This window comes from Petromyzon marinus, unplaced genomic scaffold (genome assembly GCF_048934315.1).
Source record: "Petromyzon marinus isolate PM22_M1 ecotype Great Lakes invasive population unplaced genomic scaffold, UKy_Petmar_22M1.pri1.0 PM_G_Scaffold_14, whole genome shotgun sequence".
Taxonomy (NCBI): Eukaryota; Metazoa; Chordata; class Hyperoartia; order Petromyzontiformes; family Petromyzontidae; genus Petromyzon; species Petromyzon marinus.
Genome location: NW_027422695.1, coordinates 1645513 through 1660290, shown reverse-complemented (window position 1 = coordinate 1660290; position 14778 = coordinate 1645513). Strand labels below are relative to the sequence as shown.

At 52.4% G+C, this 14778-nt stretch overlaps 1 protein-coding gene across 1 annotated transcript; it reads left to right on the top strand.

Moving 5' to 3' along the window:
- Positions 1 to 445: 445 nt before the first annotated feature.
- On the top strand, positions 446 to 13796 carry LOC142910195 (uncharacterized). Its single transcript, XM_076059882.1, has 7 exons — positions 446 to 547; positions 866 to 1064; positions 1568 to 1746; positions 4407 to 4780; positions 4989 to 5154; positions 5976 to 6335; positions 13717 to 13796. Exons 1-7 carry the CDS (start codon positions 460 to 462, stop codon positions 13734 to 13736), a joined length of 1386 nt encoding a protein of 461 aa, XP_075915997.1. The 5' UTR covers positions 446 to 459; the 3' UTR covers positions 13737 to 13796.
- The last annotated feature ends 982 nt before the right edge of the window (positions 13797 to 14778 follow it).

Genomic DNA, 14778 nt, shown 5'->3' with positions numbered 1-14778 from the left:
CACCATCCTGCCAAAGTAAATTCCGTATTGGTGTGAACTTTCATGGCGAATAAAACCCTTTCTGATTCTGATTCATAGACTACAATGTTATCTCAATAGGAATCGATTCTAAACGCTCTCCTTTTCTAACACAATCGATTCTCATGGTAGGTATCCCAATGGGATTCGATTCTATGCGCTTTAAATCACTAGCTAGATCGATTCCTATGTTATTAGAACAAATCGCCATAATCAATTCCCATGTTATCGAAAATGTATTCGATTCCATTTTACACTCACGACCAACGTCAATTCCAATGCAGTCCCAATAGGGATCGATGCCATCGGCTACATTTTTGACCACTATCGATTCGCATTTGTTATCCCCATAGGAATCGATCCGATTTTTTATTTAACCTTGAATCGATTTCCTTAGCACGTGACTTGGGTGAGGCGGGCGCGTGGCTGCGTGTCGGGTTAATGGCGATGTCGAAACTCTACAAACTTGGCCTACTCTTCCCCTTCATCCTGCCTTTCCTCCACCACCTCGTCACGTGCAGCAGCCACGGTGAGCAGAGCCCGAGGTGGTCGATAAATCGGGTGCCAGGTTGTGATTGTGGGGGGAGTGGTGGTGCAGTGGTTAGCGCACTGTGTGAGTGTGTGTGTGGAGAGTGGTGGTGCAGTGGTTAGCGCACTGTGTAAGTGTGAGTGGGGAGTGGTGGTGCAGTGGTTAGTGCACTGTGTGAGTGTGGAGTGGTGGTGCAGTGGTTAGCGCACTGTGTGTGTGTGGGGAGTGGTGGTGCAGTGGATAGCGCACTGTGTGTGTGTGAGGAGTGGTGGTGCAGTGGTTAGCGCACTCTTGAGTGTTTTTTCCCCATCTGCCGAGCTCCGCTGTTCCCACTGAATGTTCGTTTGGAGTCTCGAGACCTCCTGGCGACCCTTTGCTGGGACCCCGTTGAAGCGGCTCCCAGTGGGGATGGAGGGGATAGACCCCCACTTGTTGATCCTTTAACCATCAACTCGACCACCACGACCACGACCAACTCAACGTACCTGAATGTTACATACAGAGTTCAGAGCAAACTGTGAGATGCTCACTCACTCAGCCACTCACTCACCAACCCACTCACTCACCCACTCACTAACCCACTCACTTACCCACTCACTTACCCACTCACTCACCAACCCACTCACCCACTCACCAACGCACTCACCCACTCACTCACTCACCAACTCACTCACTCAGCCACTCACTCACCAACCCACTCACTCACCCACTCACTCACCAACCCACTCACCCACTCACCAACCAACTTACCCACTCACCCACTCACTCACCAACCCACTCACCCACCCACTCACTCACCAACCCACTCACCAACCCACTCACCAACCCACTCACTCACCCACTCAATCACCCACTCACCCATTCACCCACTCACTCACCAACCCATTCACCCACTCACCAACCCACTCACCCACTCACTCACCAACCCACTCATCCACCAACCCACACACACACACGTCTCTCTCACCCACTGGCTCCTCACCACCCTCACCACTCCTCCCTGTGTCTCTGTCTGCGCAGCTTCAGACGAGCCCGCTGGCAGACCGTCTGCGCTGCAACAACGGAGACACGGTGCGACGTCTCCTCGGCGCTGGACGATCCCGGTGACCGCTACCTCCTCCGTGTGAGATTCTCCTTCTCATCCTCGCCGTCACGATCCTCACCCTGGGTCGCGGTTGTGGTCCTGCCCTTGATGGAAAGTGAGTGGCACGAGATTGTACATATGCCTGTGTCTCTGTGTGTGTCTCTCTCTCTGTGTCTCTGTGTGTGTGTCTCTCTCTGTGTCTCTGTGTGTGTGTCTCTCTGTGTCTCTCTCTCTGTGTCTCTGTGTGTGTGTCTCTCTGTGTCTCTGTCTCTGTGTCTCTCTTTGTCCGTGTCTGTCTGGTGCTCACTAACAGCACTTGCCCCAACGGTCTTTTTCAGGCTACATGGAGGATCTTTGTCATCTTTGTCTGTGTGTGTCGCTGTGTATGTCTGTGACTCTTTCTGCCTGTGTGTGTGTCTTCGGCTCACAAGGGGAGATCACACAAACTCCACTCACTCACTCTGTAGGACAGGGGGAGATCACACAAACTCCACTCACTCACTCTGTAGCACAGGGGGAGATCACACAAACTCCACTCACTCACTCTGTAGGACAGGGGGAGATCACACAAACTCCACTCACTCACTCTGTAGCACAGGGGGAGATCACACAAACTCTACTCACTCACTCTGTAGGACAGGGGGAGATCACACAAACTCCACTCACTCTGTAGGACAGGGGGAGATCACACAAACTCCACTCACTCACTCTGTAGCACAGGGGGAGATCACACAAACTCGACTCACTCACTCTGTAGGACAGGGGGAGATCATACAAACTCCACTCACTCATTCACTCACTGTAGGACAGGGAGAGATCACACAAACTCCACTCACTCTGTAGGAGAGGGGGAGATCACACAAACTCCACTCACTCTGTAGGACAGGGGGAGATCACACAAACTCCACTCACTCTGTAGGACAGGGGGAGATCACACAAACTCCACTCACTCATTCTGTAGGACAGGGAGAGATCACACAAACTCCACTCACTCACTCTGTAGGACAGGGGGAGATCACACAAACTCCACTCACTCTGTAGGACAGGGGGAGATCACACAAACTCCACTCACTCTGTAGGACAGGGGGAGATCACACAAACTCCACTCACTCTGTAGGACAGGGGGAGATCACACGAACTCCACTAACTCACTCTATAGAACAGGGGGAGATCACACAAACTCCACTCACTCTGTAGGACAGGGGGAGATCACACAAACTCTACTCACTCTGTAGAACAGGGGGAGATCATACAAACTCCACTCACTCTGTAGGACAGGGGAAGATCACACAAACTCCACTCACTCACTATGTTGGACAGGGGGAGATCACACAAACTCCACTCACACACTCTGTAGGACAGGGGGAGATCACACAAACTCCACTCACTCACTCTGTAGGACAGGGGGAGATCACACAAACTCCACTCACTCACTCTGTAGGACAGGGGGAGATCACACAAACTCCACTCACTCTGTAGGACAGGGGGAGATCACACAAACTCCACTCACTCTGTAGAACAGGGGGAGATCACACAAACTCCACACACTCACTCTGTAGGACAGGGGGAGATCACACAAACTCCACTCGCTCTGTAGGACAGGGGGAGATCACACAAACTCCACACACTCTGTAGGACAGGGGGAGATCACACAAACTCCACTCACACACTCTGTAGAAGAGGGGGAGATCGCACAAACTCCACTCACTCTGTAGGACAGGGGGAGATCACACAAACTCCACTCACACACTCTGTAGAACAAGGGGAGATCACACAAACTCCACTCACACTGTAGAACAGGGGGAGATCACACAAAGTCCACTCACTCACTCTGTAAGAAAGGGAGAGATCACACAAACTCCACTCACACACTCTGTAGAACAGGGGGAGATCACACAAACTCCACTCACTCACTCTGTAGGACAGGGGGAGATCACACAAACTCCACTCACTCACTCTGTAGAACAGGGGGAGATCACACAAACTCCACTCACTCTGTAGAACAGGGGGAGATCATACAAACTCCACTCACTCTGTAGGACAGGGGGAGATCACACAAACTCCACTCACTCTGTAGGACAGGAGGAGATCACACAAACTCCACTCGCTCTGTAGGACAGGGGGAGATCACACAAACTCCACACACTCTGTAGGGCAGGGAGAGATCACACAAACTCCATTCGCTCACTCTGTAGAACAGGGGGAGATCACACAAACTCCACTCACACTGTAGAACAGGGGGAGATCACACAAACTCCACTCACTCTGTAGGACAGGGGGAGATCACACAAACTCCACTCACTCTGTAGGACAGGGGGAGATCACACAAACTCCACTCACTCTGTAGAACGGGGAGATCATACAAACTCCACTCACACTCACTCTGTAGAACAGGGGGAGATCACACAAACTCCACTCACTCACTCTGTAGGACAGGGGGAGATCACACAAACTCCACTCGCTCTGTAGGACAGGGGGAGATCACACAAACTCCACACACTCTGTAGGACAGGGGGAGATCACACAAACTCCACTCACACACTCTGTAGGACAGGGGGAGATCACACAAACTCCACTCACTCTGTAGAACAGGGGGAGATCACACAAACTCCACTCACACACTCTGTAGGACAGGGGGAGATCACACAAACTCCACTCACACACTCTGTAGGACAGGGGGAGATCACACAAACTCCACTCACTCACTCACTCTGTAGGACAGGGAGAGATCACACAAACATCCCTCGCCATGACCCCCCCTCTCCCGTGTCTCAGCTGTGCTCAGCGCTCCGTCGTTCACCCTGAGGCTCGACAAACTGACGCGGGGGGAGGAGGAGGAGGGCGATGGTGGTGAGGATGAGGATGAGGAGTGCGGTGTTGTGGGTGACGATGAAGACAACGACGATGATGGCTACAGCGACAACGACGACGGCGATGACGATGACCGTGACGGCGGTGACGATGACCGCCGTGATGACGGTGGTCCTGGGGTGGCTGGGGAGTTGGAGGCGGTGGTCGACGGAGAGCCGGAGGTGCGGAAGCTGTCGTTGTTGGTCTCCGTTGGGCGGGGGTGGAGGGCGCTGGTGTCGCACGACGTGAAGTTCCACCATCAGGTTGACATTTCGACAAGAGGCGGCGTTCAACTCACGGTGAGAGATTGCGGGAGTTGTGACGGGGGTCGGTAGGTTGTGGCGGGAGATGTGCGTGGTTGAGTGGGTGGGTGGCGATGCTGCTACTGATGATGATGATACTACCAATGACACTACTACTGATGATGCTACTACTACTGATGATTATGCTGTTGCTGCTACTACTACTGCTGCTACTACTGATGATGATGATGATGCTTACTGCCAGGAGCGCTTCATCGGATGCCGGTACCAACACCGAATGATGCTTCTGCCGGGACGCGAGGATGAGTACTGCGTCCGCGTGAGAATGGTAGCCGACTTGCCACGGTGGAAGGCAGGGGAGTGGTCTCCACTGTCGTGTGTCTCCGTCCCTCCACCACACAGCACCGTGGGTGAGTGGGTGGCTGGGTGAATGAGTGAGAGGTATTTTTGTGCGTGTGAAGTGGGTCTCTGTGTGAGTAGTCTTGTGGATCTCTATGAGTGGTCTATGGGTCTCTGTGTGAGTAGTCTTGTGGGTCTCTGAGTGGTCTATGGGACTCTGCGTGAGTAGTCTATGAGTTTCTATGAGTAGTCTATGGATTTCGATTTAAAGCTTTCGTGACTGCAAGGATTCATCTTTGGTTCTTTCGGTAAAGTCACCACGTAGAATGACAATAAAATAAATTGATAAAATAAAATAACACAATAATATTCTCACGACGTTTCGGCCACAACACAAGCGGCCTTCATCAGGTGAAGGGACGAGACTGTCTGGAGGACAGCGCTGGAGCGAACACGAGGACAGCGCTGGAGCGAACACAGCCACGCTCAGACCAGCGCTGTCCTCCAGACAGTCTCGTCCCTTCACCTGATGATGGCCGCTTGTGTTGTGGCCGATACGTCGTAAGAATATTATTGTGTTATTTTATCAATTTATTATTTTATTCTCATTCTACGTGACTTTATCGAAATTACCAAAGAAGATAGTCTATGGGTCTCTATGAGTACTCTATGGATCTCTGCGTGAGTAGTCTTGTGGGTCTCTGAGTCGTCTATGGGACTCTGCGTGAGTAGTCTATGGGTCTCTATGAGTAGTCTATGGGTCTCTGTGAGTAGTCTATGGGTGTCTGTGTGAGTAGTTTATGGGTCTCTATGAGTAGTCTATGGGTCTCTATGAGTAGTCTATGGGTCTCTATGAGTAGTCTATGGGTCTCTGTGTTGTCTTCCCACCCAGCCCCTCGTGTGGGTGTCGACACGGACGGCCAGGTCACGGCGGTGGTCGGCCAGAAGGTGGCGCTGCTGCGCTGCGTCCTGTGGGGTGCGGCCGTGGTGGTGGTGCAGGCCAACTGGCTGAAGGCCTCCCGTGGCAACGTCTGGGCGGGGGCCAATTTGGCCGCACTCAGCCCGCTGCACGGCACGGCGTACTCCAACTCGTCCCTCGCGGGCCGACTGCGGTTCCGCGTTGGGGGGCCTCCCGGCGACATCTCGCTGGAGCTGCTGGACGTGCGGGCTGGCGACGGGGGCCTCTTCCTCTGCCACGTGGCCACCTTCCCCCACGACAACTTCGAGGGGAGGGTCAACCTCTCTGTCATCGGTGAGGATTGACACTGCCCCACGCAGAGACCCATAGACTCATCATGCAGAGACCCATAGACTACTCACGCAGACACCCATAGACTACTCACACAGAGACCCATAGACTACTCACACAGAGACCCATAGACTCACACAGAGACTCATAGACTACTCATACAGAGACCCATAGACTACTCACACAGAGACCCATAGACTACTCACACAGAGACCCATAGACTCATCACACAGAGACCCATAGACTACTCACACAGACACCCATAGACTACTCACACAGAGACCCATAGACTACTCACACAGAAACCCATAGACTACTCACACAGACACCCATAGACTACTCACACAGACACCCATAGACTACTCACACAGACACCCATAGACTACTCACACGGACACCCATAGACTACTCACACAGAGATCCATAGACTACTCACACAGACACCCATAGACTACTCACACAGAGACCCATAGACTACTCACACAGACACCCATAGACTACTCACACAGACACCCATAGACTACTCACACAGAGACCCATAGACTCACACAGACACCCATAGACTACTCACACAGACACCCATAGACTACTCACACAGAGACCCATAGACTACTCACACAGACACCCATAGACTACTCACACAGAGACCCATAGACTACTCACACAGAGACCCATAGACTCACACAGAGACCCATAGACTACTCACACAGACACCCATAGACTACTCACTCAGAGACCCATAGACTCAAACAGAGACCCATAGATTACTCACACAGAGACCCATAGAATACTCACACAGAGACCCATAGACTCATCACACAGAGACCCATAGACTACTCACACAGAGACCCATGGACTACTCACACAGACACCCATAGAATATTTACACAGAGACCCATAGACTACTCACACAGACACCCATAGACTACTCACACAGACACCCATAGACTACTCACAAAGAGACCCATAGACTACTTACACAGAGACCCATAGACTACTCACACAGACACTCATAGACTACTCACAGAGACCCATAGATTACTCACACAGAGACGCATAGACTCATCACACAGACACCCATAGACTACTCACAAAGAGACCCATAGACTACTTACACAGAGACCCATAGACTACTCACACAGACACCCATAGACTACTCACACAGTCACCCATAGACTACTCACACAGAGACCCATAGACTCATCACACAGACACCCATAGACTACTCACACAGAGACCCATAGACTCACACTGAGACCCATAGACTACTCACACAGACACCCATAGACTACTCACACAGACACCCATAGACTACTCACACAGAGACCCATAGACTCATCACACAGACACCCATAGACTACTCACACAGAGACCCATAGACTCATCACACAGAGACCCATAGACTCACACAGAGACCCATAGACTCACACAGAGACCCATAGTCTACTCACACAGAGACCCATAGACTCACACAGACACCCATAGACTACTCACACAGAGACCCATGGACTCATCACACAGACACCATAGACTACTCACTCAGAGACCCATAGACTACTCACACAGAGACCCATAGACTCATCACACAGACACCCATAGACTACTCACACAGAGACCCATAGACTCATCACACAGACACCCATAGACTACTCACACAGAGACCCATAGACTCATCACACAGAGACCCATAGACTACTCACACAGAGACCCATAGACTCATCACACAGAGACCCATAGACTACTTACACAGAGACCCATAGACTACTCACACAGACACCCATAGACTACTCACACAGACACCCATAGACTACTCACACAGAGACCCATAGACTACTTACACAGAGACCCATAGACTACTCACACAGACACCCATAGACTACTCACACAGACACCCATAGACTACTCACACAGAGACCCATAGACTACTCACACAGAGACCCATAGACTCATCACACAGACACCCATAGACTACTCACACAGAGACCCATAGACTCATCACACAGACACCCATAGACTACTCACACAGAGAGCCATAGACTCACACAGAGACCCATAGACTCATCACACCGAGACCCATAGACTACTCACATAGAGACCCATAGACTACTCACACAGAGACCCATAGACTCACCACACAGACACCCATAGACTACTCACACAGAGACCCATAGACTACTCACACAGAGACCCATAGACTCATCACACAGACACCCATAGACTCACACAGAGACCCATAGACTACTCACACAGAGACCCATAGACTCACACAGAGACCCATAGACTCATCACACAGACACCCATAGACTACTCACACAGACACCCATAGACTACTCACACAGAGACCCATAGACTACTCACAGAGAGACCCATAGACTCACACAGAGACCCATAGACTCATCACACAGCCACCCATAGACTACTCACACAGAGACCCATAGACTCACACAGAGTCCCATAGTCTACTCACACAGAGCCCCATAGACTCACACAGACACCCATAGACTACTCACACAGAGACCCATGGACTCATCACACAGACACCATAGACTACTCACTCAGAGACCCATAGACTACTCACACAGAGACCCATAGACTCATCACACAGACACCCATAGACTACTCACACAGAGACCCATAGACTCATCACACAGACACCCATAGACTACTCACACAGAGACCCATAGACTCATCACACAGAGACCCATAGACTACTCACACAGAGACCCATAGACTCATCACACAGAGACCCATAGACTACTTACACAGAGACCCATAGACTACTCACACAGACACCCATAGACTACTCACACAGACACCCATAGACTACTCACACAGAGACCCATAGACTACTTACACAGAGACCCATAGACTACTCACACAGACACCCATAGACTACTCACACAGACACCCATAGACTACTCACACAGAGACCCATAGACTACTCACACAGAGACCCATAGACTCATCACACAGACACCCATAGACTACTCACACAGAGACCCATAGACTCATCACACAGACACCCATAGACTACTCACACAGAGAGCCATAGACTCACACAGAGACCCATAGACTCATCACACCGAGACCCATAGACTACTCACATAGAGACCCATAGACTACTCACACAGAGACCCATAGACTCAGCACACAGACACCCATAGACTACTCACACAGAGACCCATAGACTACTCACACAGAGACCCATAGACTCATCACACAGACACCCATAGACTCACACAGAGACCCATAGACTACTCACACAGAGTCCCATAGACTCACACAGAGACCCATAGACTCATCACACAGACACCCATAGACTACTCACACAGACACCCATAGACTACTCACACAGAGACCCATAGACTACTCACAGAGAGACCCATAGACTCACACAGAGACCCATAGACTCATCACACAGCCACCCATAGACTACTCACACAGAGACCCATAGACTCACACAGAGACCCATAGACTCATCACACAGACACCCATAGACTACTCACACAGACACCCATAGACTACTCACACAGAGACCCATAGACTACTCACAGAGAGACCCATAGACTCACACAGAGACCCATAGACTACTCACACAGACACCCATAGACTACTCACACAGACACCCATAGACTACTCACACAGAGACCCATAGACTACTTACACAGAGACCCATAGACTACTCACACAGACACCCATAGACTACTCACACAGACACCCATAGACTACTCACACATAGACCCATAGACTACTCACACAGAGACCCATAGACTCATCACACAGACACCCATAGACTACTCACACAGAGACCCATAGACTCATCACACAGACACCCATAGACTACTCACACAGACACCCATAGACTACTCACACAGAGACCCATAGACTCATCACACCGAGACCCATAGACTACTCACATAGAGACCCATAGACTACTCACACAGAGACCCATAGACTCAGCACACAGACACCCATAGACTACTCACACAGAGACCCATAGACTACTCACACAGAGACCCATAGACTCATCACACAGACACCCATAGACTCACACAGAGACCCATAGACTACTCACACAGAGACCCATAGACTCACACAGAGACCCATAGACTCATCACACAGACACCCATAGACTACTCACACAGACACCCATAGACTACTCACACAGAGACCCATAGACTACTCACAGAGAGACCCATAGACTCACACAGAGACCCATAGACTCATCACACAGCCACCCATAGACTACTCACACAGAGACCCATAGACTCACACAGAGACCTATAGACTCATCACACCGAGACCCATAGACTACTCACACAGAGACCCATAGACTCACATGGAGACCCAAAGCTCATTATCTTCTGCAGATGTAGATGCCACTGGTTCTTCACGCTCTGCAGATGTAGATGCCACTGGTTCTTCACGTTCTGCAGATGTAGATGCCACTGGTTCTTCACGCTCTGCAGATGTAGATGCCACTGGTTCTTCACGTTCTACAGATGTAGATGCCGCTGGTTCTTCACGCTCTGCAGATGTAGATGCCGCTGATTCTTCACGTTCTGCAGATGTAGATGCCACTGGTTCTTCACGCTCTGCAGATGTAGATGCCACTGGTTCTTCACGTTCTGCAGATGTAGATGCCACTGGTTCTTCACGTTCTGCAGATGTAGATCCCACTGGTTCTTCACGCTCTGCAGATGTAGATGCCACTGGTTCTTCATGTTCTGCAGATGTAGATGCCACTGGTTCTTCACGTTCTGCAGATGGAGATGCCACTGGTTATTGACGTTCTCTTCACGTTCTGCAGATGTAGATGCCACTGGTTCTTCACGCTCTGCAGATGTAGATGCCACTGGTTCTTCACGCTCTGCAGATGTAGATGCCACTGGTTCTTCATGTTCAGCAGATGTAGATGCCACTGGTTCTTTACGTGCTACAGATGTACATGTCACTGTTTTTTCGTATTCTGTTGATATTAATGTCACTGGTTCTTCTCGTTTTGCAGATGTAGATGCCACTGGTTCTTCACCTTTTGGAGATGTAGATGCCACTGGTTCTTCACGTTCTACAGATGTAGATGCCACCACCGCCGTCTGTTGCACGCTGGTTGAACTCACGACTTTCGGTCCGAACAGGCAACTGGACACACGAACAGGTTTGTTCGCATCTCTGAATGTTGCATGTGTGTGTGTCCGTGTACGTGTGTGTGTGTGTGTGCGTGTCCGTGTACGTGTGGGTGTGTGTGTGTGGGTGTGTGTGTGTCCGTGCACGTGTGTGTGTTGGTTTGTGTGTGTCCGTGTCCGTGTGTGTGTGTGTGTGTTGGTGCGTGTGTGCGTGTCCGTGTGTGTGTCCGTGTGTGTGTGCATGCATGTCTGTTCGTGTGCGTGTGTGCGTGTGTGTGTGTGCGTGTGTGTGCGTGTGCATGTGCGTGTCTGTCCGTGTGCATGCATGTGTGTGTGCGTGTGTGTGCGTGTGTGTGTGTGTGTGCGTGTGTGTGCGTGTGTGTGTGTGTGTTCGTGTGTGTGTGTTGGTGCGTGTGTGTACGTGTGTGTGTGTTGGTGCGTGTGTGCGTGTCCGTGTGTGTGTCCGTGTGTGTGTGTGCATGCATGTCTGTTCGTGTGTGTGTGCGTGTCTGTCCGTGTGCGTGTGTATGCATGTGTGTGTGTGTGCGTGTGTGTGTGTGCGTGTGTGTGTGTCCGTGTGTGTGTGTGTGTTCGTGTGCGTGTGTGTGTCCATGTGCATGTGTGTGTATTGCGTGTCCGTGTGCGTGTGTGTGTGTCCCTGTTCTGGCCACCCATCCCCTCGTTTGTCACAATCACGGCCTTCACAGCTGCTGATACTCGCTAACAGCACCCGCCCCGACAGTCCGCCGGGGCCTTCACGGGGGAACTTTGTCTCCGTCCGTCCCTCCGTCTCGCTCCCTCGACCCGCAACGCCCGGGTGCGAGCGCCGCGAGCCTCAAAGCGCACCTAGCCTGGCGCGTGTGGTCATCGCGGCGGTTGTCGTCGTGCTATGGCGGCAAGCTGACGCCACGCGGGGGACCGTTTGGCCACGTAGAGAATTCTGCGGCGGCAGCGGCGGCGGGCCGGGCCAGCTGGGCCGCTCCGGCCGCGATCCTCGCCGTGTCCCTCGCCCTGGTGGCCACGCTGCTGCTGCTGCTGCTGCTCTACCGCCACCGCCGTCAGCGTCAGCGTCGTCACGAGCCCTGGGGCCCCTCGTGAGTCGCTCGCTTCTCTCGGACGTCGGGCAGACGTCGGCGGTGCCCGCGGGGTCGTCTGTGTGACGACCTGCCGCTGTGCCCCCCCTCACCACTACCCCACCACCCCCCCACTACCCACATGCATGCAGGGAGGATCCCCCCACGCTCCCCAAGGCACCGCGGAGAAACGCGGAGGGCGACCGTGGCTCCGTGAGTGGCACACCGCCAGGATACAGAGGCCCAGTCCATCCGTGTCTCTCTCCGTATTCTGTGTAGTGTGTAGTGTAGTGTATAGTAGTGTAGTGTATAGTAGTGTAGTGTGTAGTGTAGTGTATAGTGTAGTATATAGTAGTGTAGTGTATATACAGAGACACAGACTCGACCTAAAGCTTTCGTGACTGCAGGAATTCATTTTGTTTATGACCCTTGGGCTACACCCAACTTTAAAACTTTAAAACAGCCTGCTGCTTCAGCGGCTTTCATCCCCCTCTTTTCTCCTCCTGATGACGATTGCCAAAATAATACCCACAGACTCACCACACAGATACCCATAGACTCACCACACAGAGACCCACAGACTCACCACACAGAGATCCATAGACTCACCACACAGAGACCCACAGACTCACACAGAGACCCACAGACTCACCACACAGAGACCCACAGACTCGCCACACAGAGACCCACAGACTCACCACACAGAGACCCACAGACTCACCACACAAAGACCCACAGACTCAACACACACAGAGACCCACAGACTCACCACACAGAGACCCATAGACTCACCACACAGACACCCACAGACTCACCACACAGAGACCCACAGATTCACCACACACTGTGCGTGTTGTGGGGATGCTCCGTGTGTAGTTGCTAACGCTAGAGAGTGGCAACAAGGCGGATGAGGGGCTGCACGAGTTGCCACCGCAGCCTCAGCACCAAGACAGCGGAGCTGGAAGCTACGACTACGCGGTGAGGAGGGGTGGGTGGTGAGTGAGCGGTGAGCGAGCGGTGAGCGAGCGAGCGGTGAGCGGTGAGCGAGCGAGCGGTGAGCGAGTGTCCGCCCACATCACCGATGCTCCTGCTTAGGCTGAGTGAGCGATCCGCTTCTGGCCACCCCAGGGGGGGGGGATGGGTGGGGTCGGTCACCGTCTCTCTAATTTATTCCGACCCCCGCAGGTTTTCACAGACGAAGATGACGACGAGGCGAGGGAGGAAGATTTTTGAGAAGCGGCTCGGGGTGGGGGGGGGGGAGGAGCGAGAGTGCGCCACCTTGCTGTGCTCCACCTTGGAGTGCTCCACCTTGCCGTGCTCCACCTTGCCGTGCTCCACCTTGCCGTGCTCCGCCTTGCCGTGCTCCACCTTGGAGTGCTCCACCTTGCCGCGCTCCGCCTTGCCGCGCTCCACCTTGACGTGGTTGCCGGCGGAAACGCCGGGGCTTGTCGCTTCGCGAGCGGGTGAACCCCCCCCCCCCCGAAAGAACCAAGACGATTTGTTGTTGTTGTTTGATCCCAACTGAGCGATGTTTTTCAGCATTGGGGGATATTTGCCTCGTGCCGGTTACAATCGGTGCCCCGAGTTTGGCTTTTCACTTTTTTTTTTGGGTGGGGTGGGGGTGGGAATTTTGTTTTACGAAACAGCTCTCCGTTAACCGGACGCAGTGTTTTTGTTATTTTATTTTAGCCACACAATGACAGAGCCGTCGACTCACACAGAGCCACACAATGACAGAGCCATAGACTCACACGGAGAGCCACAATCACAGAGACAGACTCACATGGAGAGCCACAGAATGACAGAGTCACACAACGACAGAGCCATAGACTCACACGGAGAGCCATTGACTCACACAGAGCCACAGAATCACAGAGACATAGACTCACACGGAGAGCCATCGACTCACACAGACAGCCACAGAATCACAGAGCGATAGACTCACACAGAGAGCCATCGACTCACACAGACAGCCACAGAATCACAGAGCGATAGACTCACACAGAGACCCATAGACTCACACAGAGACCCATAGACTCGCACGCAGCCAAAACAAACTACAAAACAATTCACGGCCAAACACATCCGAAGAGAGGCGCCCGACAGACACCCGAGTTCGATTCCCGCTCACGGATGCGCCCTACCCAACACCATCAAAGACGTAACCGGTCAAACTGGGGGGGGGGGGGGGGGGGAGACAAAGGCGGCCGGGCGTGGTTGCTGGCCCACACGCCCGTCTCGTGTGAC

Coding starts and splice junctions, on each gene's coding strand:
- LOC142910195 (XM_076059882.1), top strand. CDS start 460: ATGGCGATGTCGAAACTCTACAAACTTGGCCTACTCTTCCCCTTCATC. Junction 548..865: donor CGTCACGTGCAGCAGCCACG/GTGAGCAGAGCC, acceptor CCATCTGCCGAG/CTCCGCTGTTCCCACTGAAT. Junction 6,336..13,716: donor GGTCAACCTCTCTGTCATCG/GTGAGGATTGAC, acceptor CGACCCCCGCAG/GTTTTCACAGACGAAGATGA.